General features: G+C 41.1%; 1 protein-coding gene across 1 annotated transcript in view; it reads right to left on the bottom strand.

The window, feature by feature from the left end:
- Positions 1-27,714, bottom strand: part of LOC117515551 (cyclin-dependent kinase 17-like) — a 104,508-nt gene that overhangs the window by 52,054 nt on the left and 24,740 nt on the right. Inside the window, exon 2 of the mRNA XM_034176163.1 lies at positions 7,912-8,060. Coding sequence (XP_034032054.1) covers positions 7,912-8,038 — 127 coding nt within the window. The 5' untranslated portion in view covers positions 8,039-8,060. The remainder of the gene's footprint in view (positions 1-7,911; positions 8,061-27,714) is intronic.

The following is a 27,714-nucleotide window of genomic DNA, read 5'->3' as shown; positions in this document are numbered from 1 at the left end:
GCTTTAAGAGGTGAGGACGAGGCGACCTGCTGCAAAAAAACGCGGATAAAAAGCTCACAGCTCGCTTAAAGTGGGCAGTGCAGTCGAACCCCGACCCCCTGCCCATGGACCAAGTTTAATGCTGCTATCGACCCACAATGTAAAAATAATACTAACGCACAGTGACTTGGAGAAGTAACTTTAATCTGATTACTGATTTGGAAAGATTAACGCGTTAGATTACTCGTTACTAAAAAAAGTGGTCAGATTAGTGTAACGCGTTACCGGCATCACTGTTGATGAATGAATGAAACGTTGTGTTGTGTTGTATTAATAGCGTTGTGCAATCTCCCAGACAACACTTCCTGATGAGAAGTCCACTGTTCTTCCAGTGTAGCAGACCGAACAGTCTGCCCCTACAAATCGGTCCACCTTTTGCATCTGCACATGCGTCATTTCGGACCACAGCAGCACGTCTGAGCCAGAGTCTCTTCACCCAAAGCAATCAAATGGATTAATGGGATTATTAACCATCAGATGATAAAGGTAAAACCTCTTAAATCATTCTAAAGTCAGTTTTAAGCAGAAACTAGGCCATTTTGAGCACAAACCCAATGAAATTCCGTGACACTTTGAAATGTCCGACGCGCAGTGAACACATCAGCTAGCAGCTCGTTTAGCTGCAGCGCTCTGATCGCTTCCGCCGCCTTTTATGATTATATAATGCTAAATGTGGAAATGATTGTTGTACAAATGCTTCAGATATCTGTCGCTGAGATAGATGATGACTGGAGTGCAGTTTGAAGCAGAAACAATGTGTTAATCTGTGAACCGCGTCATCAGGGGACAGATTTTTAGGGGAACTGCTCGGTTGGCGACACCAGCTTTACTCCCAAACACAGGTGTCATTTGTGCGACGCACATTTGAATCAAGACATTAAATGTAGTTTCACACAACCTACTTTTACTGTTGTAATACTGAATGATAAAGCTGTGACAAAAATATGCCCACACTGTGTACAGGATTACGGCCGACTGTGCCAATGTCATCTGTTAAATATAGCCTTATTGTTCTGAATGTCACACCTGGGACACATTTAAGCAGGTCCCAGGCATTTGTCCCAGGGCAGGTTACAGGCATTTGTCGCAGTGTTATCCACAGATTCAGTCATGTCCGTGTATTTACACAGAGGATGCATGTCCACATTAAAAGGCGCTGCTCCCCATGGCGTTCTACATGAGTGACTTGTGGAGTACTCAGTGCGCATGCGCCAGACAATGTAACAATGGTCTATTGACCCAACTTGCATGTCTTTGGAAATGGGACGAAGCCGGAGCACCTGAAGGGAATCCAAGTGAACAAAGGGAGAACATGCAAACTCCACACAAAGGACCAGGTGGAAAGGGATCCCACAACCTTCTTGCTGTGAGGCAACGGTGCCAAATCATTAATACACCGTGCCACCCCCAGTACACACAGACATTCATAAATCGACAGTACTATGGTTCTCAAGCTTTTCTGACTTGAGACTCCTTAAAAATAGATCTACATTCATCTGTAACATGTCTGTAGGTAGTAACTACAGTAATTTATTTTCCTTAGATAATTGTAGTTGAGTACAACTGCAGAGGTCCGAAGAAATAAAATCATCCAGTTATCAAGAAAGTATTAAAAAAAAAACAGACACTACACGTTTAGTCAAAAGGAACTGGACTCTTTGGTTAGTCTTCAAGAATCATCACTGAAATGTTTTGAAGACTGATAAAGTAATCTAGCTGCTTTTGACTAAACACACAGACATCACTTACCTAGATAACCAAGACTATTCACTCATATTCAAAGAAAGTCTTACTTTTCATAGCAGAAACATGCTGTATATAGTCATTCTTTCATATCATGTCAACATCTTCCAAACCCATGAAATTAATTTTCACCTTTTTCCACATATGGAGCTGGTTACATTTACAGAAGACAAACCGATAGGACCCCCCCACCCCAAAAACAGATTTAATAGTCACACTTGACATTTTGTTTTGTAGAATTTCTGCATCAAGCTGTTTACACATATTATAGGTTTATGACAATCTTCTACCCATCACACAGCAGCTCACAGCATAACACAAGCAATTGAAGGCCTACAGCCAATAAAGTTGCTGTTTTTAGTCCCAGCACACCGAATTTAGTGGCTGAAGGCTTCTAAGGCTGCGATTGTTGGCTGGATAATTCATAAGTGGCATGATGAGGCTGTCCCATTTCAACAGCTACTGTGAACTGGATGACGTGCAACCTTCTTTTCCCCAGCAAACAGGTGAATCATTCACGGCCCAAACAACCCAATGAAAGGTCACTTTTAGGCTCCCTGTGTACAACTGTAAGTAATAATATTTTATAACTAAAGTATGAATAACTACTAAAAAGAAAAAATCATTACTAAACTATGGGTTATCTCCACTATGTTAGCTTGGCCCATGTACCTGTCAACGTTGCCAGGTGACAAGGGGTAGGGATGGAAAAAGTTAATGACACCAATGAATGAATAAAAAAGCAACTTCTTCCGGACTCCACTGTGTTGATAGGCTGAATGCCTGAAGAGTTTCATGGGACACCGCACTTATGCTGGCGTTTACACATAGGCAAGACGCGTTCCATGTCAGTTTTCTGTCATTCGTGGCACATTCCTGACATTCTTAACGGATTATCGCATCTGAATAGGGTTTCTTAACAGTGCTGTTGGTGCGTGATATTCGTGGAGCATGTTTTTTGCTGTCAAAAAGATCCTCCACGAATGTCATGCACCACCTCATTTCGCCTCAGGTCGTGAGAGTTCACAACTGAGCATGTTGATAACGTCTTGATCAGTGGTGATCCTTAATAGAGCGTGACAGCGTTCGTAGTGTTTCCTGGGATGGTTCTCGGAGCCCAAATGGTCACACGTCATTAATTGTCATGAAAACTCAAGTTTTGACACAACTGTAATGCAGTGTCACAATTCGCTGTTGTCCACTACGAATCACTTCTCTCACTTGCACACATTAAACCCTGCTACACCACACTCAGTTTTGTTTCTGTAGTGTGCTGAAGGACAGTGATGACGAGTCGGCTTAAAATCACGTTCCAAAGCTCAGCGCGCTCCTGCAGGTGTTGCACCTGCTGTTGTGCCTGATGTTTTGGAGAACATGTCTGAGCCAAAGGAGAGCCGCATGCAGCCAGACATCTGGCTCTCTCAGTCTCCTCCTCCTCCTTTCTGCGAAACTCAGCAGCTGACAGTAGCATGAATATTGGGGGAGGGAGGGTTGGAGACAAGTCACCTGATTCACAAGGTGACAGACGTAACGATGTGGAACATTATTATTGACGGTGCATAGTTTTTTCCTGATAATTAGCCAGTGATGCATGCCATTAATTGTAACGCGTGGTAACAGGTTGCAACAGTTCCTGAGGACTCCTGACGCCTCTGCACTGAATCATCAAATTCATGATCAGCGGCCAAGAATGTATACATCATGGCATTCGTGAATTGTCGTCGTTATATGTGTAAACGTAGTATTAGAAGTGCACAGACCCTAGATTCGCCCACTGGCATATCAACCCAGAATGCACTGCACAGTCAACATCACTTTTTTTTTTCTTTTTTTTTAGCAGAATACCGCACTTCCGGTAGCACTAATACAGTGATGATTTCGCTTAGCAGCACCTGGCTCGTGTGTTTTATTTTGTAATTACATTTTGTGTTGTTTACTGCTACTTTCACATGCAATGTTTTCACGTCTGTCCTCACGGAGGAGCGTGAAAATGTCAGGAATATGAAAGTTCCTCAGCTGAAAATGTTTGTCACTGTAGCAGTGTTCCCTACAGTGGAAAATGACTCTGGCAGCCGGTGGTCTTCCAGGGAAACTATGAGAAATGTATCTAATTTTGAACAGTGTGACATGAAAAGTCAGAAAGAATGCAGCGGCAGGTGACGATAGAGGTTGGCTTCTGTTCGTGATCTCAATGGCAGAGCTGTGATGTGGACATGGGACTTGAAGCGACTACGAGCCATTCATGTTAGCAACAGTAGAGAAGCTTGAATCTTCGACTGGACTGGGTTGCTTGACGTGAGGATGTTTCGCTTCTAAGCGCAGGAGCTTCCTCAGCTAAAATTCTTGCTCTGGTGGTCTGACTTCTGTCTTGACTCTTGTAGAGAAGAATAACAGAAGTCAGCAACAGCTGGAATTTTAAACCTAAGCAGACCCCTCCTACCGAGAGGCAGACTGCTATTGGCTAGTGACTAACAATAGCTCTAATTAGCACCTATTGTGCTGTACTTAGCACTCACCTAATGACAGGGCAGCTGTCCCTCCTAACAATGGGACTGATGCCTCTCCTGACGACGTGAATGACTCATTACCATGAACAAAAGACTGAAACTGCTTTGACCTGAGTACCCCATTGTAAACAGGGGACAAAATGTGTCTCAGACCCCCTCCTTGGTTAAGGTTGGGTTTCAATTGTTTCACATACAATGCCTTCTTCACTCCCCTCTCAAATCATTTCTTTTCTCTGGCTAAGATTTTAACTTCCTTGTCCTCAAATGTGTGGTTAGTGTCTTTAAGGTGGAGATGAAGCAATGTTACCTGCTTATTGAATATGGGTGGACAAATGAAAGAATCAAGCAACATAAATGTAACAATGGCTATCAAATGTTGAATGGACTATCATGTGGAACTCGTAGATCTGGAAGTATTGAAGGAGACAATGACTTTGCTTACATAAAAGCCATGTGAAACTGGAGCAGCACCAGACAGCAGAAGATGTTCTACATGACTGCTGTGTGCTAACACGGGACAAGTAAATCAGCAGAATGCAGTTGTGTTTCAGAGTATGCATTTATTGCTACTTTATGTGTGCTTTATGAATACACTGCGGGTTACAAAGGAGCCAAATGGCAACAAAAACAAGAGCAATCTGAAATTTCTGACACCCACGAAGACTCAAAATAAAAGATATGTGATTTACATCGTGACCTGGAAATTATCTGGAAGCAGATTCCACAACACAACAATTTCATACTGATCCAGAATGGACTGACTGATCAAGATATTGCAATCTGAACAAATAAAATAGCATCTTCCTGATCTTGGTTTTACATCGTGATATTGTATGTTTCTGCTGCAGAACCTGCATACTGACCCGGATCACTCCCAACATGTGATTTAAATTTTGTCAAAATCCACCAAGCAGATTTGAGATGATCCTCAAAATGGTGAAAATTTAAGAAATGATCCAGAATCGGGATCTTGATCCCGATCCACTTCAAAATTTAATGGAGTCTTCCATGGCCTATTATCTATTTGTGGTGAAAATTCTGTCTAAATCCATACAATAGTATTGATGTAATCATTAAAAGCCTATAAAGTAAAGCCCTGAGCCAGGAATCCCGGATCACCTCCAAAATTCAGTAGAGTCTTCCATTCCTCATTATCTATCTGTGGTGCAAATTTGGTGAGAATCTTTAAAGTAGTTTTGATGTAATCCTTCAAAGCCTATATAAAGTGAAATCTTGATCCAGAATCCAGAGTCTTCCATGCTGGAGTCTTCACTAAAAATGTCTGGCTGCACTGCACTGCAAACTGAGCAGTAAATTAAAATATAAATTCAAGTTCTGGGCCATCTGTCCTCTTCCAAGAGATCTCTTTGGTGGACCACTGCAAGTAGTGGGCCATAAGCCAAACTCTTGGGGGCATCCAGCTTCTTTTCTGACTCAGTGTTATGTGGCAAGTTGAATGCATTTACCTTGGGTCAGATGTCAATCTCACTCATGATTTAAGACTCCCAAGATCAACGGAACACGGTGATAATCCAAGTCAGGAACATTTTGTATTCGTCTTTATACAACAGCTGAGTAGATCCTTGCCATTTGATTGGTGGTTTGTATGTCATGTGACATGTACAATGGCAAATGGTACATGATTATTTGTATCATTTGCCATTGCGTTTCATTTGCCTTGCAATAGTATACAAATAATGAATGTTTATGAGTTCAATGGTATGGACTATTTCATGAGGTGAAAGATGGAACGTACCATTCAACTCTGCTTCGCCTCACTGAATAGTACATTCCACATCTCACAGAATTAGCGCGATAATTAATAGAAAATGTGAATTTTGAAAGTAACTGTAAAAATCAGTTTTATTTAATACTTAGAATGACACTACAAGCAGTTCCTTTAAAATGCAATACACACCCGTTGATGCCAGCAAATCCCCACATTCAAAACAACAGCAGAGGGAGGCTTTGACAGACTACGTTGGATGCAGCATGTGGGAGAAGTATAGATAAACAATGCAAGACAAGCTAACAAATGTCATGGTGAAGTGGATAGCTACAAACTGCAGTCTCATTAGTATTATGGAAGATGTCTGTCTGAGGAACGTTCTTAGGATTGCAAGGAATGATGACACGTATGAGCCACCACTTAATACGCACCATCAAAGAAGAATACACAAGTTGTGAGAAAAGGAGAGCACTACAAAATCAATGGCGTTACAACAAGCACCAACTGCTGCTCTCACCGGAGACTACTGGACATCACTGGGTAAGCGCCTTATTTGTTTAGGAAGTTGCTATTCCTACAAACCCATATTTGTATAGTGAAATTCTATTTGTACGTAGAGTCTCTCTCATTGATCAATACAGGTCACGTGAGCATGCGCATACTTGTACATGTATTTACTATTTATACGTAGATTCCTAAAGTGTGTTAACCACAACCACTAATGCTAACCATAACCCCTAACCAGGCTGCATTATATATAAATAGAATTTAGAATTATTTATATGGTGACGTACAAATAGCCACTTCCTTTGTTTAAAGGGTTTGCAAACCAAATGTTACTGCACTTTTATGCATATAGCAGTACTTTTAAAATAAAAGTGTGCAAGGAAGTACTTTTGAACTCATTATTGAATTTTGCACACAAAAGTGAGATTAATCACAATAAAAAAGGTTAATGTTGCCCAGCACTAATATTTTTATATGGCTCATCAATTCCACTTGGTGCAGAATTTTAAAAAACTTAGACACAGTAACATTGATTTAACATTTAAGTTAAAAATATTAATGTTAGTAGTAATATTAAACAGACGGTGACGTGCGCAAACTCTGAAGCATAATGTGTTTGTAAAACTTGCTGTGGATGTGCTGCTCGTTCGTTGTGTCGCCACTGTGCTGTGAGACAATGAGATGACGTAAACAGTTTTTTTTTCCAACTCTGACCTGCTGCAGAAATAGTGAACAGCTCGCCACATCCACCACTGATATATGGGTACAGGATCACCAGTACACGTACCAAACGTCTTATACTGGCACTTCCATAATACCGTGAGATTTCAGAACAGCAGATGCTCACAAATGTCATGATTTAATTGTACTATTGATGCATTGCATCCTGTTTTTATTCCTCCTTTTATGATGACAAGGGGTTATGAAGAAGTCTCTTTACTTCAGGTGATGGCTCCACCCATCACTGCAAACTATCCAATAGGGAGGTGATGGTTCAGAGATTAAAGTGGTGGGTTTCAGGCCATAGGATCCTTATTTCAATCAAACTTGAAAAATCATAAAGGACCCTTGAGCAAGGTCCTTAATATTCCACAGGTCATCTCTCCAACAGTGAGCCAAATTTAAGTGAGGACTAAAATACTTGTAAAATTTCTAGGACAATATTGATTATTGCCAAGATATTTCACCATTTTAATTAGTTTCCGGTATGTTTCCATAACTCCAAAAGTACTCCAGTTTTCCAGGATGTGTGAGAACCCTGAACACCAAAAGAGAATATTAACAAAGGACATACAGCTTTCAGCCCAAGTGTGACAGCAGCTTTTAAGAACTTCTTCTGGATATGTCCGATTCAGAGTTGGTACAGCCTTTGCAAACACAACTCACCGTTTTCCCTCAAGCCATTCTCCTCGATGGTGATTTGCTCAGCGAGCTCAGAGAGTGACTCGTCAATGGTGTGGCTGTTTCTTAGTGTCTGAGAAAGACGTCGCTTGAAATGCTTCATCTTCTCCATGGAGCTCTCGGGAAGGGGAGGCCTGAGGATGGCAAATAAAAACACAAAAGACACACGTGATTTAAAGAGAAACTTTGTTAGTTCTCTGGGAATACAAACAACCACTATCTGAATAGGTACATGATGTAGGCCTTGACATTTTCCACATAAATCACAAACACAAATAAAATGAAATAATACAGGTAAACCTCATTAACTGACATAAGTTGGGGTTAACAAAATCCGACAGCGAATTATCTGAAAGCGTGGGTTAATGAGGTTGACCAAAAAAACAAACAAACAAAAAAAAACAACAACAAACTTAAAATCAGCTTATCTTGCCATATTACAATAGTTTTTACCATTTGAAGCGTGATTCATTCCTGGGTGGTGATGATTTCTTCATCTGGAGTGGGTTTGGGATCTTTTTTCCTCCTTCGGCTGGCGCATGCCTGTGATGAGGGCTTTGTCACTGTGGACGATTCAAAGTTTTTGGGTGCGACTCTTTAGAGCCTTACTGCCGGTTCAGATTGGGCAGCAATTTACACATGCGCCCACTCGGCCAATCTGAACTGGCAGCAAGGATCTGAAGAGGAAGGTCACAACCAAAAACTTTGAATTGTTCAGAATTCAGAGTCCACAAATTGACTGCGAGTAAATCCGAAACGCACTTTACACAAACACGAGTTAACAAGGTTTACCTGTAATAATAGCTTCCCTAAATTGAAAACTTTTTTCTTCTGGCTTGAGCCACGTTTCCCAATACCACAAAATGTTCACCAGGTATCTCACTGGCACACAATGATAGAGACCAATCAGCACCCAGACGCCAAGTATGACGCAGTTTTCTCAGGTACATTACTTTAGGTTCCACCATCCTGGGAATACATGACAAGCTGGGGAGAGATTCTTATGTGCGAGTTAGCACACTTACGGGCACAATGGACTGTAAAAGCAAATCTTAAACCAGGGGATTTGCTGCTGAATGGAGCAGGACGAGCCTGGGCCACATCTCAGCCACGTCACACATTCCAGCTGCATTTACTACATGCTGTGTGAGAGGTACAGGCCGCGTTTGTATGAGAAACTATCGGTGAACTAATCTATGCGAGTCACCAAAAGAAAAAAAAAAAAAAAAAAAAAAGGTATGACAAGACAGAAAACATTTGAAAATGTTTGCCTGTATGAGCAACCGCGTTCTGTGACCTCAATGTATCATGACTCCACTACTGCTGCAGATCTGGACATGTGTCTGTCTGAGATGTGATGAGTAAAGCTTGACATTAAAATGCATGAACAACACAACGCCTCAGGCCCAGCTGCCTGCCAACTAGTTCCTACTAACACCCCTTTGTTTTACACATATTAGTCATAACCTGAATTCCATCCAACAATGTGACATACTCAATCAGCTCAGTTCAGCAGATTCCATGCACATCAGCGGATTACGATTTAAAAAAAAGAGCATTAGAGCTGTTAAAATATTTTGAAAAAAAGCCCAACAAAAACTGTCTTGCAGTTCCATTTTTGAACGGCAACAGATGAGGCAGCTGCTGATTAATGGACATATGAGCTTGTCTTTGGTTTTTAAACTATTGTAACATGATGACTTTGTCAAAAGGATTTATTACACATGAGTAGTCCTCTTTCAGCTGTTTGTGAATATCTAAAGAAAAATACGTAATGTACTGTAGCTCCTGGTTACCCAGTCTGAACACTGATCTGCCACTCAGTCAACAATTAATCTGCTATCTTATTAAACCAGGCCAACAGTCAATGTAAGATGGTGAATTTAGCACATTCAAAGGTCCAAACTGAAGGGCACGCAGAGCAAATACAGTACATCCATAAAGTATTCAGTGTTTCACTTCTTCCACATTTTGCTATCTTACAGGCATATTTCAAAATGGAGTAAATAAAATTTTTTCCCCTCAAAAGTCTACTCACAAAACCCCATAATGATCACATGAAATAAATAAATAAATAGATTTGCTAATTTCATTTTTTTTTTTTAAAGTGCATAAGTATTCACACCCTTTGCTCAATTCTTTGTTGATGCACCTTTGGCAGCAATTACAGCATGAATATGATGCCACAACAGGGGTTGAATTAGTATGTGCATGTGCTAGTTTGTGCACGTATTATTTGAGCGGTGCACGTAATTTTATACTGCACTAGCACTGGTTCAAGTAACTTTATCCAAGTTTGATCAACTATAAACACCAGCAGAATGAACCAATAAAGGAATAAATAAGAGAAAAAAAAAGTTTCCAGTGCGTTGTCTTTGTCTTCCCTGCGTTTTATGACTCTCACACATGGAGCGAGTTGCTGTGCTCTATTTGTTGCGGAAAGCTGACAAACATCGCCAGCGGCGCCGTCCCTGGGTTCACAACATCCTCATGAGATGTTCCCAAATCGGGGAGTTTCATAATTTGCTGCAGGAGCTGCAGCAAATAACTGGAGCTGCAGGAGCTCCAGTTTGAGGACCTCCTGTCCCGTTCGCGCACGCACATGTTAACAACGAAAAGAAAAAAAAAAATTGTCTGCCGCTGCGGTTCCTCGCGCTCTCTCCCCTCAAACTCTGTCATCATTGTGTTATAAACCAGTCACCATTTGTTTTATTATACATCTGTGTAATTAATAAAACTATCTTCACGGGTGATTAGTTCGCGCACGCACCTGAAAAAAAAAAGAAAAAAAAAAAACTGGCTGCTGCTCACTCTCCCCTGAAACTTTGTCATAATTGTGAAATAAAGGACAAAAGGGACATAAGTCTTGCTCACAGGCTGGCTGCCAGAGACAGGACATGTCCACATCAAGTATAACCTCCAGACATCTCCACGTCACTACATATCCAGTCCCTGATTGGTCATCACGGCGCGACAACATGAAAAAGTTCAGATTTTTCAACTTGGAGAGGAGGGCAACGTGACGCGATATCGCGCCACAAATGCACCAATTGCTCAAAATCGCTTCATTCCGACAGAGAGGACGAGTCTGACACATCAGAGGAGGAGTTTTAAGGTTGATATGACTGACTTTTGGTTGTGCAAGTAACTTTTTTTGGTGCAAGTAATTTTTTGTTACTAGCACAAGTGCAAGTAGGATAAAAATATATTTAGACTCCTGCACAAACTTGGACAGTTTTGTCCATTCGTCTTTGCAGAATCTCTGAAGCTCTATCAGGATGGATGGGGAACATGGTGCACAGCCATTTTCAGATCTCTCCAGAGAAATTCAGTAGGATTCAGGTCTGGGCTCTGGCTGGACCGCTCAATGATATTTACAGAGTTGTCCTGAAGCCACTCCTTCTTGGCTGTGTGCTTATGGTCATTGTCCTGCTTAAACAGCGCTCTGAAGTTCTCCTACAGCGATCTGCGCAAAGAGATGGGGAAAACGTTCTCCTCCGGCAAGCCCCACACCGAGCGCTGCAGGATAGGTGAGACCAGGGCCAGCTTCCCCCAGAAGATTTTTTAAATTTACAACCCTCTGAAACACTATTGCCTGCATTTTGAGAGCCAAATTTTGTGAAGTAAAGCCATAGTTTTTTTTTTTAATCTTTATTACAGCCTTACTTCAAAGTCAAAAGAAATGAGGCATCAGGCCAAAACACAGAACAGTGTAGATGTGCGTCAGGAACATCAAAACTGCTAATTTATACACAGCAGTTTATTAAAGAAAATCCTCATGTTTTTAACTTCAATATTAACTTCTGATTACTGTATATTTTGAAGTTCAAAACCCATTTCTTACATTAAATAACTTGTAATTAAAATAGTTAAGTTAAAAAAAAAGAAAAAAGATTCTTTAGAAATCTTTGTTGTCTGTCTGAAAATTCAAACCATAATTTATTTGTTGGGGGAGGGGCCCGCAAAGCCTAAAGCCCCTTTCACACTGGCCTGCTTCGAGTTGCGTCGTGCGGAGTCATGACGATGCCATGTGGATGCAACCTAGTGCCAAGACGATGTAGCTCAATGCCACAACACTGTGAGGGACACAAAGGATGAAGCCAATTGGACACCAAAAACTAAACATATTTAATTTTTTCTGCATCTTGTGTTCGACACAAAAAAGAAGTGGTTTCAACACAAGTCAGGGCAAAGCAACAGTACTCAACATGACTGGAAGCCACACCCTCACAATACAACATTACCAGACGCCAATTTATGAATCTTGCTGTGTTCCATTGTTCCCAAAGTATAAATCACGTAGGATTGTTTTTATACCGTGAACATAATGAGTAAAAACTACATGCTCAAAAAGAGCACAGAAAAAAAGCTGATTACAGCCTGGCTGAAATCAGCTTCTCGCTCCTTAAATTCTCTCATAATTGTTTTTGAATAAAGTCCAAAGTCCTGCTCACAGACTGGCTACCAGAGACAGGACATGTCCACAAAATACAGCATAACTCCAGACATCTCACATTTTCTCACGGACAGTTCGTTCACACGTGTGCAGCTCATGGTCAGAGAACATAAACTATGACAGAACTCAGATCGCAGACCTGCAGCTCAGCACAAGACACACAAACTGGAAGAGAAATCAGAGTGCACACAGACTGGCTGCAGCTGAGTCTGTCTGCAGGTTCTCCTCTGTGTCATCACATCCTCTCTGCCACCCTGCAGCGCGCACCTGACGCAGACATTCCTGCGTCATGACGCCACATGAAGCAACTCGAAGCAGGCCCGGTGTGAAAGGGGCTTAAACAGTAGCCGAACCCCCGGCTTAAGGTGATTAAGGTGATCCTGCTAAGAACCCTGGTATGTACAAAGTATTAAATAAATTCTAGCAAGCGTTTTCAATAGTAGTGCAACTAACAGCTTGGCCACCACCCCTGCACTATGTAACATGCTCACTACACCCAAAATGTAGACCCACAGTCCTAATAGAACACATTGACAAGTATCACAAGTATTTAACACTTCCTAATTGATAATACAGGTATTTTTTTTTTTTTAACATAGATTTTGAGAACTGATTAAGGGTAATTTTGGGGTGCTGAATCTGAATATGAGCTCAGATTTCCTCTATCACATCACGTTTTTTTTTTTTTTTGCAATCTGCATGTTCCGTATTGATGGATCCCTGAGTTTGACGACATTATTCATGCACAAAAGCAGCTTCAAAAGCATCGTTTTTAATCCAGGGTCATGAAATGTGAACAAGAGCCGTAATATTGTTTATGGTGCCGAAGAGGTGTACAAGACTGCAACTTTTGCTTCAATGCTTAATACGAGAAATATATTTTCATATCTCAAAAATGTGATGTCATTGGCAAAAACTAAGATATTCGGCTTCGGTTCCCTCAAATTAACCAAAATCCGTGCAAGAAAAATAAATAAAAATAATGCTGACCAGTGTAATCAAAATTTAGAGTTTGCAGCAACAGTTTTCAGTGTACTTATTCTACCACAGCATGCATCTCCCTCAATATGCCAACAATTAACCTGTTAATTTGGATTATAATGTTTGGGATAGGCTCATATAGAAATTATGTTCCTGGATTGTGATTATGCTGACATGCTGTTCACTGTCACTGTTTTCAGCCCATTTCTCTCTACAGTTTCCATGGCAATATTCAGAATACTCTGCAGTCAGGATCTGGGGAACATAGGGATGGGTATTGATAAGATTTTATCGATATCGATGCCATTTTCGATTCTGCTTATCGATCCGATTCCTTATCGATTCCCTTATCGATACCTCTTGTGAATTTTGTACTACAAGCAGACTTTACAGGTTTTCTATGTATTTCATTGAGTCTTAAAGTAAATAAATATGAAATTGGTCACTGTATCCTTGATCTCTGGACATAAATAAAAATAAACAAAACAGTGTTTCGCTTTGAAGTTATTAATTCCGACTGGACTCTATCGTTCTAACTTGACTCGGCAGAGAGCCGCACAGCGTTTGGAGCTGTGTGAACAGAACGGAGGACGATTCTCGTTTCTTTCTCGCAACAAGACAGGAGTCCCAGTTACTAACATTAATATGCACAAAAGTGACTCACGATTTCACATATTCGGGGAGGAAAGTGGTGAAAAACAAAAAAAGCTGAAACCCCAAATTACCCCCACAACACCACCTGCACAAAAATGTTTGAATTCTAGAAGCTCTGAAATGCAATCTGGGACTATTCAGACAATAAACTGCAGTGAGTGCAACATCCATTTAGTGAGGGGGAAAAAAAAAAAAAAAAAAAAACTTTCCTTATTCAAATTAATTCCAGTAGTATTCTGCTCTTACTAGGATGCAGCAGTTTTCTAGTTTGGCAGATACTTCTGGAGGAAATCATTGAAGAAATTAACACATTGAAAATATGGTTTGACTGAAACAAACTGTCATTAAACTTAAATAAAACAGGGATGAAGTGGAGGTGTAAGAGTCACTAGGTGTTCACAGGAAACATTTATTTATTTCTGTATGTATGTATGCATGCATGTATGTATTTATTTATGTATGTTCATTGTTAGTTGGTTTTATATTTTCTGTTGTGTTTTTATTCACATTCTTTTTGTCTCTCTAAAATTGTATATAATCATTAGATTAGTTATTATTACTATTATTGTTGTGCTTTCTATTAATAATATATAAACAAAAATAAATTAAAAAAATATTACAAAATGTAATACATATGACTCTTTTACAACAAGAAATGCTTGACAGCTGCAACAGCTTAATGCTAACTTAACATTGAAAATGCCGTAGACATGCTAACGTGTTAGCATCGGTCCTGTTTTTAAGTTATAAAATACATCTATCAACTGTTTCAGAAGACTAGAACAGGTTAGTTTAACATAAAAAAGGTAAATAATACTCACAGCCATATGCTCTTTAGGGTTTTAGCGGGGGAAAGCGACAGAAAAAATTAATCAACAAAGCAATGATCGAAGCACTGCTTCGATCTGCGAATTACTGCTTCGATTGGTTCAAGGTTTAAAGAAAAGCCGCGCTACAGAAAAGTTGATTACAGACCCGCTGCAGGGTCTGTAATCAATGTAGAGAAATTATAATTTTCCTGACCAACACCCCCAAAAGCAACGGCCACTCTGAAGGACCAATGAGAGAATCGTTAAGTAAAAAGGTAATTGATGTCGGTAGATTGAACCATTTCTTAACAATACCCGAAAGGAACCGGTTCTCGATACCCATCCCTAGGGGTACATATATAAATTCCCAACATACGACCTGCTATCCCAAAGACTATTGATAAAAATGATTTTGCAAATGTATCTCAGGAAGCTCATGGCAGCAGCAGAAAAGAGAATAAGGGGGCTGTCAGCACTGGGATCAAGTGTGAAGCTTTCATTCTGATCCCTGTTCCGAGCCTTATCCCCGTTTTTTAAGTAGGCTGGTCTGAGGTCTGAACTCCCGATTGTCTGGGGGGTGGCAATGGGGAATACAGAGGAGTCTGAGCAATGCATTGATTCAGATTTGTTACCACAGCAACTCCTCTGCTTTTTTCCATGCTGAAAATGCAGAGCACAACAAACTGCACGCATGCCGATTTTCCACCTACAGCAACCCCAACCCCCTCCACTCTTTCCACCCCCTCACAAAGTTTCCCACGGCTTCAACTACCATGTCCCAAGCCTCACAGAAAAAACAACATCTGACGTTGTATGCCACTCTTCTTTTTTGTTGGGGGGGGGGGGGGCAAGAATACTGCACAACAGACAGCAGTCATAAGTGATGTAGAGGAAACGCAAGGCTTGTAGGCCTACGGATGCTGCTGTAATGACAAGCACACACTTCATATAGATTAGTCCTTGTCCTGATGTAGGTCCATTGCTACAGACAGCAAAGTTAAATAATACTACAGATAACTCATGCTGTTAAGTGCATTTCACAATAAAAGCATTTTAACATAAAAGCAGGATCAGCATCATTGTAGGCTTTTATTGTAAAATCAGGGTCAATGTCCAGTGCAAGCATGATGGGCCGGATCAATGTTCACAATGACCCAAAACGCACAATAAAGCAGACAGTAATGACGAATTTGAGTGCTGGAAAGATGCCATTTTGAAAGAATTTGCTATACACACACACACACACAGTGAGGAAATAAGTATTTGAACACCCTGCGATTTTGCAAGTTCTCCCACTTAGAAATCATGGAGGGGTCTGAAATTTTCATCTTAGGTGCATGTCCACTGTGAGAGACATAATCTAAAAAAAAAATAAATAAATCCGGAAATCACAATGTATGATTTTTTAATAATTTATTTGTATGTTACTACTGCAAATAAGTATTTGAACACCTACCAACCAACAAGAATTCTGGCTCTCACAGACCTGTTAAATTTTCTTTAAGAAGCCCTCTTATTCTGCACTCTTTACCTGTATTAATTGCACCTGTTTGAACTTGTTACCTGTATAAAAGACACCTGTTCACACACTCGATCAATCACACTCCAACCTGTCCACCATAGCCAAGACCAAAGAGCTGTCTAAGGACACCAGGGACAAAACTGTAGACCTGCACAAGGCTGGGATGGACTACAGGACAACAGGCAAGCAGCTTGGTAGAAGATAACAACTGTTATGATTATTTATTAGAAAGTGGAAGAAACACAAGATGACTGTCAATCTCCCTCGGTCTGGGATTCCATGCAAGATCTCACTTTGTGGGGTAAGGATGATTCTGAGAAAGCTCAGAACTACACAGGAGGACCTGGTCAATGACCTGAAGAGAGCTGGGACCACAGTCACAAAGATTACATTAGTAACACGTGATGCTGTCATGGTTTAAAATCCTGCAGGGCAGCATGATCCCCCTGCTCAAGCCAGCACATGTCCAGGCCCATTTGAAGTTCACCAGTGACCATCTGGATGATCCAGAGGAGGCATGAGAGAAGGTCATGTGGTCAGATGAAACCAAAATAGAACTTTTTGGAATCAACTCCACTTACCATATTTAGAGGATGAGAACAACCCCAGGAAAACCATCCCAACCGTGAAGCATGGGGGTGGAAACATCATACTCTGGGGGTGCTCTTCTGCAAAGGGGACAGGACGACTGCACTGCATTGAAGGGAGGATAGATGGGGTAATGTACTGCAAGATTTTGGCAAACAGCCTCCTTCCCTCAGTAAGAGCATTGAAGATGGGTCATGGCTGGGTCTTCCAGCATGACAATGACCCCAAACATACAACCAGGGCAACTAAGGAGGGGCTCTGTAAGAAGCATTTCAAGGTCCTGGAGTGGCCTGGCCAGTCTCCAGACCTGTTTGGAGGGAGCTGAAACTCCAAACCTGAAAGATCTGGAGAAGATCTGTATGGAGGAGTGGACCAAAATCCCTGCTGCAGTGTGTGCAAACCTGGTGAAAAACTACAGGAAACATTTGACCTCTGTAATTGCAAACAAAGGCTACTAAACCAAATATTAACATTGATTTTCACAGGTGTTCAAATACTTATTTGCAGCAGTAACATACAAATAAATTATATAAAAAAAAATAAAAAAAAATCATACATTGTGATTTCCAGATTTTTTTTTTTTTTAGATTATGTCTCTCACAGCGGACATGCACCTAAGATGAAAATTCCAGACCCCTCCATGATTTCTAAGTGGGAGAACTTGCAAAATCGCAGGGTGTTCAAATACTTATTTTCCTCACTGTGTGTGCGTGTGTGTATACATACATATATTATATATATATATATATATATATATATATATATATATATATATAGTCTATATATATATATATACATATACATATATATATATATATATATATATATATAGTCTGGAGCCTGGGGCCCAACTCCAGATGTAGAGAAGCTGTCTTGGTCAGGGGCAGAGGAACGAGCAGACCCTAAATAAGCATCTGAGTGTGGGAGGAAACCCATATACATGGGAGAACATGCAAACACCACACAGAAAGTCAAGCAGGAAGCGATCTCAGGACCTTTTTGCTGTGAGGCAATTACTAAGCCACCATTCCATCACACATTATGAATCATCAGATCTATGTGATAATACCGTAATATAGACATTATCAAATATTTCGCTGGGTTTATCAATAGAAAAGTTGCAGCACAAATGTGCCTTGTTTCCACTCCTGTACTCAGGAAAATTGCCATTTCCACTTTTGCAGCTCACAGGTACAATCCTTAGAACAATATGGACCCGGCATACTGCTTTAAGCTGTTAATTTAACTTTAAGGGCAAGATATAAATGGATCACACACACACAAAATATGGCTTCTATACATTGGTTACTGAAGTGGGTAAGAGAGAACTTTGACCAGAAGATGTGACAGTCATGGTGCATGCACGTTACAATACATGTATTTGTATTGAACAGACACGATGGTTCGGTGTGCAAAACGTAACGCAGAATTAGCAATTAAATCAATAGATTATTTTCTTGATTAACCGATTACCTGTTAAATACATAAAATGTCAGATAATGTAAAAAAAAAAAAAAAGTGTCAATGTTTTCCAGAGCCTAAGATGATGAATTCAGATTTCTTGCCACATCCTAGAGACATGCCAGATGGCACTACAGAACTAGTAAAATAAACCAGAAAGTAATCACATTTAAGAAGACGAAAATCAGAGTATTTGGATATTTTTTTAAAAATACTTAAAACAATTAAATCAATCATCAATATACTGATCAACTTAACAGTCAACTGTTGCAGCCCTTACTCCACACTCTACTACAGCCTCAGGGTTAGTCCTGTCTGGTTCACCCACACAAACAGGAAAAGGAAGGACCCTTTATATGACCCTTGTTAGGTTCAGTAAACCCTTTTCATCACTGCCATTTGGAGAAAATGGGGCAGCACAGTCTTATTTGAACCCCTGTGATATATCGAGGGATTTGACCAGTTTTGGGACTGCCTGCCAGTGTGCAACCAAACACAGCGTCCCTTCACATGGAAAAATGGTGAACTGTTTTGTTTTTGACTGCAATCACCGAAGCAATCGCGAAAAGTGCAGGCTTTATTCGGCTCCCAGTAGAAAAGAGAAGACAAGGCAAATGGGAGAGGTTTTGTCAGTAAATTTTACTGAGATTTAATGTGAATAATGATAATGGAGCTGTCCCCAGAAGTACAAGTTTTGTGTCATACGCTCTTTCATGTACCACCTTTATCGTCCACCCTCAAACGAGGTTACGGTGCCCAAAAGACACCAGAAAATCCTCTCTGAGTTTCTGCATCTTCTGTGAGCAAGAAAGCCACAAAAGAAACAGGACAGATTCCAAGTGTGACTCTTGGCATGATTCGCGGGTGAGATCAGCCCTGCTTTTCCAAAGAGCAGCCTTTTCTCATCCTGGCCAAGACAATGCAGACATGATTGAAGTTGCTGGCTCCATTATGTGGACTTTTTAAAGCACACATTGTGCACAGAAGAAGTAGTCTTTTTTTCCTGAAATGAAGGAGGTAGTGAGGTGCTGCATGTTGCCACATTGAACAGTGCTGATCATGACAACCAGCCATGCTCCACTCCTCCATGCCACAGCAAGTAAGCTCCATTTAAAAGTCAGAACAGTAAAAACAAATTCATTGGCTGTGCACATGAAATTTCACTGCCTCATTTCACTGACACAAATTCTTTCCTCAGCATGCTATCACACCTCGCACATGTGCCACCTGCAACAGCAGCAATGAGAATTGTTGATAGGTCAGCACAGAGAGAGGTGCGTGCGTGCAGCACAGTAATAAAGGGTGCCCTGGACTGAGCCGAAAGGAGCTCAAGGCAAACTTCATCACCTGCAGATTAATACAGTTGCTATGGTTGCAGCAGTTTGAATGACAGGTCTATGCTTCTCTTAAGAGCCATCTGTGACCCAGTATTCTCAGGAGCAGCTCTTTTATTGCAGTTGTTACTGACAGCTAAAAATCAAAGCTACAAAAGATAACATCTGAGTTTTCCTCCAACTGTCCAAGTGAAGGTTTTGCAGGCTGCCTTATGCCTCCAACAGTCTGAGGGGAGAAAGAAAGAAAAAAGAAGCAAGCATGTTTTGCTCATAAATTGATTAGATTTTTCTAATAAGAAGCATTTGAACTGCCATATGTCTGTTCACATCATATTGCTCACACACCTCATAAAAATGACATGCTTAATGAACATGATTGCAATGTCATTGCAGTAACTGCCACATGTACTAATTGCTGCCAGTGCGGTGGTTTGTGAGTACAAATGCGCTATACTTTTTTCTACTGGTTTTATTCTTTCTTTCTGTTTGTTTGGATAACAACCACAAAAGAAACCATGTGCATGTTCCAACAACAGTCTGCACCTTGCAGCAAAGTAGGAGGGCCCACAAGCACCACAACAACTCATTTTTCCATCCATGTTTGCTGCACAGACAAACTTGAGCTGCCATGTCTGCAGGGTGCAGATTTATTTTATATCTGTCTTCTTTCAGCTGCTCCAGTTCAGGGTCTCAGTGGTAGATTTATCTCACTTTAACTTGTTTTGGAACTATGTCTTTGTTTGTTTAAATAGCAGAGCAGTGGGATATGATTTGGGTTCAAAGTCTGTGGACCTGTGGTTGATTCCTATGGAGTTAAAATTGTCTCAATATTTGTAAATGCACACAGGGTGATCTACAAATAATCATAGATTTGCAAATGTGTTCAATGCAAATTTCATATTTGTAACTTGTAAATTGGTCTTTGCAAATAATGTATTTGCAAATATAAAACTTAATTTGTAAAAAAAAAAAAAAATACATTTGTAAAACTGGAAATTGTATTTGTGAATTGAGGTTCAGCATTTGTGGATCACCAATTACACGCATTCATCGCTTTCCTCTGCGACGTCATTTTGAGACATTCTTTTCGCGAACACAGATCCACAAACAAATGCCGACTGATTTACAAATACACACTCATGCACACTGGATATCCACTAGATGGCAGTGTGGTTCCATTCATTGATGTGGCTGAAACTATATGCTCCCGGATGACTCTTTAATCATGATCGCTACTGAGTTTTTAAAATGCTTATCGCAAAGCGTTCTTTTTTTATGACATCATGCAAGTTTTATACGTCTGTGTACGCTGATCTGTGTAGATACATATCAAGCAACATTACCAGACTAAACTTAGAGGAAATAGTTTTAGCCAGAGAGTAGTGGATCCATGGAATGCCCTGCCCACCGAAATTGTGACAGCCCCATCTTTGAACCATCTTAAATCGTCTCTCGAACGGCACTGGAAACGTGACTCAGACAAGTGGACAGTTTAGTGACAATATATACACTCAACAAAAATATAAACGCAACACTTTTGGTTTTGCTCCCATTTTGTATGAGATGAACTCAAAGATCTAAAGCTTTTTCCACATATACAATATCACCATTTCTCTCAAATATTGTTCACAAACCAGTCTAAATCTGTGATAGTGAGCACTTCTCCTTTGCTGAGATAATCCATCCCACCTCACAGGTGTGCCATATCAAGATGCTGATTAGACACCATGATTAGTGCACAGGTGTGCCTTAGACTGCCCACAATAAAAGGCCACTCTGAAAGGTGCAGTTTTATCACACAGCACAATGCCACAGATGTCGCAAGATTTGAGGGAGTGTCCAGTTGGCATGCTGACAGCAGGAATGTCAACCAGAGCTGTTGCTCGTGTATTGAATGTTAATTTCTAAACCATAAGCCGTCTCCAAAGGCGTTTCAGAGAATTTGGCAGTACATCTAACCAGCCTCACAACCGCAGACCACATGTAACCACACCAGCCCAGGACCTCCACATCCAGCATGTTCACCTCCAAGATCGTCTGAGACCAGCCACTCGGACAGCTGCTGGAGCAATCGGTTTGCATAACCAAAGAATTTCTGCACAAACTGTCAGAAACTGTCTCAGGGAAGCTCATCTGCATGCTCGTCGTCCTCATCGGGGTCTCGACCTGACTCCAGTTCGTCGTCGTAACCGATTTGAGTGGACAAATGCTCACATTCACTGCCGTTTGGCACGTTGGAGAGGTGTTCTCTTCACGGATGATGCGAAGGAGATGTGTTGCACTGCATGAGGCAAATGGTGGTCACACCAGATATTGACTGGTATCCCCCCCAATAAAACAAAACTGCACCTTTCAGAGTGGCCTTTTATTGTTGGCAGTCTAAGGCACACCTGTGCACTAATCATGGTGTCTAATCAGCATCTTGGTATGGCACACCTGTGAGGTGGGATGGATTATCTCAGCAAAGGAGAAGTGCTCACTATCACAGATTTAGACTGGTTTGTGCACAGTATTTGAGGGAAATGGTGATATTGTGTATGTGGAAAAAGTTTTAGATCGTTGAGTTAATCTCATACAAAATGGGAGCAAAACCAAAAGTGTTGCGTTTATATTTTTGTTGAGTGTAATTATATACACACAGACAGGTACTGGGTTTAATGAAATAGAGGATAACCAGTCAGTGACTGACAATCCTAACACTCAGTAAGTACTCAGTAAGTAGATACAAATCAGTTTCCTCGGATTCACGGAGTTTCGAGAATAAATGCCACTCAAAGCCTGGCTGTTGCGACAGTTGTTGTAAAGAGGGACTGGTTGGTTGCTGCGGTGACACTGTGTGGTTCCTGTGTGATGTTCCTGTGTGTGATGCTTAGCTAAATGTAGCATGTGGACATCGCAAACTTTTAGAACTTTCAAGTTTTTAAAAGAAGAATTTTGCAGCATGTCTGTGTCACGGAGCATGCACAGGCGCAATGCTGTTTAATACGCTTATTTGAACCACTGTGTTAAAGAGTACAACACTAACACCCACGCCCCCCTCCCCATGATGAAATCCGCGGACACATCATAATTTTAAAAAAATAACTGACCTTGCAGACAATATCACCACATACATACCCATCCATCAGACGCCTCCATTACGGTAATGTGAAATGATTTATTCTGAAATGTCGGTCTTCTCTCATCCGGGAGCATATAGTTTCAGCCATCTCAATGAATGGAACCACACTGCCATCTAGTGGATATCCAGTGTGCATGAGTGTGTATTTGTAAATCAGTCGGCATTTGTTTGTGGATCTGTGTTCGCGAAAAGAATGTCTCAAAATGACGTTGCAGAGGAAAGCGATGAATGCATGTAAATGGTGATCCACAAATGCTGAAACTCAATTCACAAGTACAATTTCCAGTTTTATAAATGTAATTTTTTTTTTTTTTTTTTTACAAATTAAGTTTTATATTTGCAAATACAACATTATTCGCAAGTTACAAATACGAAATTTGCATTTGTGGATATCTGAACACATTTGCAAATCAATGATTATTTGTAGATCACCCTGTGTGCATTTACAAATATTAATGAGACAATTTTAACTCCATAGATTCCTGTGTGCACTACTTATCCATGTGCTTGGACAAGATACTTTCCACCCAGCTGTGACTAGGTGCCAGTCTCTACTGGGGAAGAAACCTGCTTTGAACTGGTGTCCCACCCAGGGGAAATCATAGACTCATTTGCTGCATAAGTCTAGGCATAAACACCCAATGTATTTCCATATAAAGCTAGCAGGCACAAACACCGCCAGTGTGCAACAGATGGTGATACCATTGTGGTTAACATGCAAATACTCTGTGGTTTAATAACCAATTTTTGAACATTTCCAAAACAGCGTAGTAACCCTGAACCCGCTGCACTGTCACTGAGATGTAGACAACTACCTGCCACATGCAGCTTGCAGTTACTTGTGATGTTTACCTGAAATGAACAGCCTTTTTGCTGCATGTGTAAGAGAGGCTTTAAAAATACTATAATTTTTACAAACGCATAGAGCATAGAATAGTAGTGTTCAGAATAATAGTAGTGCTATGTGACTAAAAAGATGAATCCAGGTTTTCAGTATATTTCTTATTGTTACACGGGAAACAAGGTACCAGTAGATTCAGTAGATTCTCACAAATCCAACAAGACCAAGCATTCATGATATGCACACTCTTTAAGGTGCGTTTACACATAACCAAGACGCGTTACGAATGTCATTTTTCTGTCATTCGTGACATTCCTGACATTCTTAATGTGACTTAACGCATCTGAATAGGTTTCTTAATAGTGCGTGTTGGTGCGTGATATTCTTAATATTCGTGGAGCATGTTTTTGCCTGTCAAAAAATCTTCCACGAATGTCACACACCACCCTCATTTCATCTCAAGTCGTGGAGGTCGCAACTGAGCGTATTGATCCGTCATGATGAGTAGTGATCCTTAATAGAACGTGACAACGTTCGTAGTGGTTCCTGTGATGGTTCTTGTAGCCCAAACTGTCACGCGTTATTACAAAGTGACACGGAAACTGTCAACTTTTGACATGACTTGTAACGCGGTGTCACATTTCACTGCCACGACGAATCAGTTTTCTGTCACGTGCGCACAATTAAACTCGGCTCCAAATGTCGTTCCACAGTTCCTGCTGAAGCTCTTCAGGACGCTCCTGCAGGTGTTCCACCTGCTGTTGTAACCGATGAGCGGGAAAACGAGTCTGAGCCAGAGGAACCAGAGGAGCGAAAGGAGACTCACGTGCAGCCAGACATCTCTGCACCTCCTCCACTCCGGCAGAGGAAGAAGCGTGCAATTAAACCATGCTGTACCGCATTCAGTTTGACTGCTGACACCAAGTCGGCTAAAAGTCTAATTTCACTGCTCTTCAGCGCGCTCCTGCAGGTGTTCCACCTGCTGCATGTGCCTGATGTTTGGGAAAATGCACGAGACGAGGGCCGCATGAAGCCACACATCTGGCGCTGTCCTCCTCCTCTCTGCGCACAGAGCTATGAAGGGTCAAAGTGATCAAAATTAATTGAAATATTGAATGTGGTAAATATGAAAGCAGTAAAACACAGATTGTGGTAAAAATGAAAGCAGTAAAACTTTGAATGTGGTTAAAAGTGAAAGCAGTAAATACTGAATGTGGTTAAAAAAAAATCAAAAGGGTAAAACTGGACCTGATAAAAATGGAAGGTGTGAAGTACTAAACATGAAAATGAGTGACGTAAAAAACAACATCTGATTAATATTGCCCCTTTGAAAATTAGAATCGTTAAATTTGGATGCCATTAAAATCACATTATGGTAAATATTAATCTTATATTATGTGTTAAAAATACAAGATTGGCTAACTTAATTCACCGGCTCGATTTTAGTACCGCTACTTTACCCACTTCAATTGTATCATTTGCTGTACTCAATTTAATGTTGAATGTTTTCATTCACTGCCTCAATTTTAGCAGGTCCGCTACCCACTTCAGTTTTATCATTCACCGCGTCAACTGTGCAATTTTGCTCACTTCTGCTGGATCGGAATACGGCAGCAGCCACTGTTGCGACAGCGGAAATTTGTAGTCCAGAGCCACTGCGGATGTCACTGGCCGCGGGGTGGCGCCATTGGGACTCGCAGGTGAAGAGTGCCCAAATCTAAAAGCACTTTTCTACTTCACAAAAGTAGCACTACTCGGCTCGACTCTACTCGTTTTTTTTTTTTGCTTTTCTATTAGGATTAGTACCTGGTACCGAGTGCTTTTTTTAGTACCTGCTCAGGAACGGTTCCATGCGAGCCGAGCCAATACTAAAATGTGACGTCAACAGGCTGCCGGCCACTGATTGGTCAGAGAATGTCGTCACTGGACAAGTCATGAGCGCGCTGTCCGAGACGAGAATCAAACCCGCCATTTTTAAATAGTCATAGCACTGTTACAGAAACCGGGTTTTTCTTTCGTTTCATGGCAAGGTTTTTTTTTGTTGTTGTTTTTTACTCGCACTGGTCCGTGGATGAGTTGCGGACGTTTGTGTTTAGTGGCGGAGGAGAGAATACAGAGAGGTGGATGAAGCGACTCCAAATGAGAAAATCTCCCAGTCTTTAGCAGCACCCGGCTCACCGGACATTACAGCAACACAGAGAACAGCTGAAAAAGCTTAAAATTGATTACAGGATCACAACAACCGGAGTAGGTCAGACTGTAAGGGCTGGAAATGGTTCGACCAAAGGAACGCTGTTTACGGTGTTTACGACCGACGAGCACCCGGAGGCAGGATGACCGCGACTCGGCCACAGCTTTGTTGGAAGCGACGGATGGTAAGTGTTTTTTATGACTGTCTGTAGTAAGCTTGAAAGCACCGTTTAACGTTACTTATCCCATTGGTGGGAAGCACACTTTAACGACAATTTTGAGTCTAAACTTGTGTTAAAGTAACATCGTTGTCTCGTGTATGCAGACAGTGAGCTAGCTAACTCTGTGCTTTGCTTTAAAGTATTAACTTCTGACAGAAAAACACCTCAAGTCAGCATGACAACAAACGTTTACATCTAATTTAGTGCCATTACTGTATTTTTTTTAACATGTTGTGATTGTGTTTTTGTTGAAAAATCCAGTTCCATAAGCGAGGACGGTTCGACCACCAACGTCCAGCACCACACAGCAACGTGTCATCACTGGTAAGAATAATGTCTCACATTACGTAGCTTTTAGCTCCAAAATGTATTTCCCAAATACGGTGTGTGTGTGTGTGTGTGTGTGTGTGTGTGTGTGTGTGTGTGTGTGTAAGTATACACACACACACACACACACACACACACACACACACACACACACACACACACACACACACACACACACACACACACAAGGTGACATCCCCCCCAAAAAGAAAAGAAAGCCATAAAAATATTGTAAAAAAAATCCCACTAAGGTCCAGCAAATTTGACGAAACTGACGAATGACGAACTGACGAATGCTTGGTCTTGTTGGATTTGTGAGAATCTACTGAATCTACTGGTACCTTGTTTCCAATGTAACAATAAGAAATATACTCAAAACCTGGATTAATCTTTTTAGTAACATAGCACTACTATTATTCTGAACACTACTGTAAATACCTCAAGTAGCTTATACATACACCAACAGTCAAACGCTTGAACACATACGCATACAAGGTCTGTTAGAAAAGTATCGGACCTTTTATTTTTTTCAAAAATCATACGGATTTGAATCACGTGTGATTGCATCAGCCAAGCTTGGGACAAAACCACCTCAGTGTTGGCCTCACAGGACGGCTTTCAGGTGGCTTTCAGATGGATTCCGGTTGCTTTTCAGTCGTGTGATTATCCAATCGTGATTGTGCATGAGCTGGACATGCCCCAACATGTCCTTGAAGGCTTCATCACGGCATTGCTTTGCGCCATGTGGCTCCACCGCGACACGCGGAACTCCTCCGCATGTCTGTCTTAATGTGCTGAAAAAGCGCTGATGTCCACGTCTTTTCACAATTCCTGTGCTAGTCAGACGACATACCGGATCAAGACAGCGTCCAGTTTAGAAATGAACGGCACATTCCACTGTTACAGGAGTTTTTGTCATGGAAAGAGGAGCGGCTCCACCGCGAGGCGCAAAGCAACGCCGTGATGAAGCCTTCCAGGACATGTTGGGGCATGTCCAGCTCATGCACAATCACGATCGGATAATCACACGACTGAAAAGCAACCGGAATCCATCTGAAAGCCACCTGAAAGCCATCCTGTGAGACCAACACCGAGGTGGTTTTGTCCCGCGTAATGAACGGCTCCGTGGTGCGTCCCTCCACTTTTCTTTCCATGAAAAAAAACTCCTGTAACAGTGGAATGTGCTGAAAAAGTGCTGATGTCCACTCCTTCTGCCTTTTTGTGAAAGTCAGGTCCCGGATCAACAAAGCCTTCACGTTAGAAATGATCTGGTTGTTTCAGCG

This window comes from Thalassophryne amazonica, chromosome 8 (assembly GCF_902500255.1).
Source record: "Thalassophryne amazonica chromosome 8, fThaAma1.1, whole genome shotgun sequence".
NCBI lineage: Eukaryota > Metazoa > Chordata > Actinopteri > Batrachoidiformes > Batrachoididae > Thalassophryne > Thalassophryne amazonica.
The sequence above is the reverse complement of the archived record's forward strand: the minus strand, read 5'-3'. Positions and strand labels throughout refer to the sequence as shown.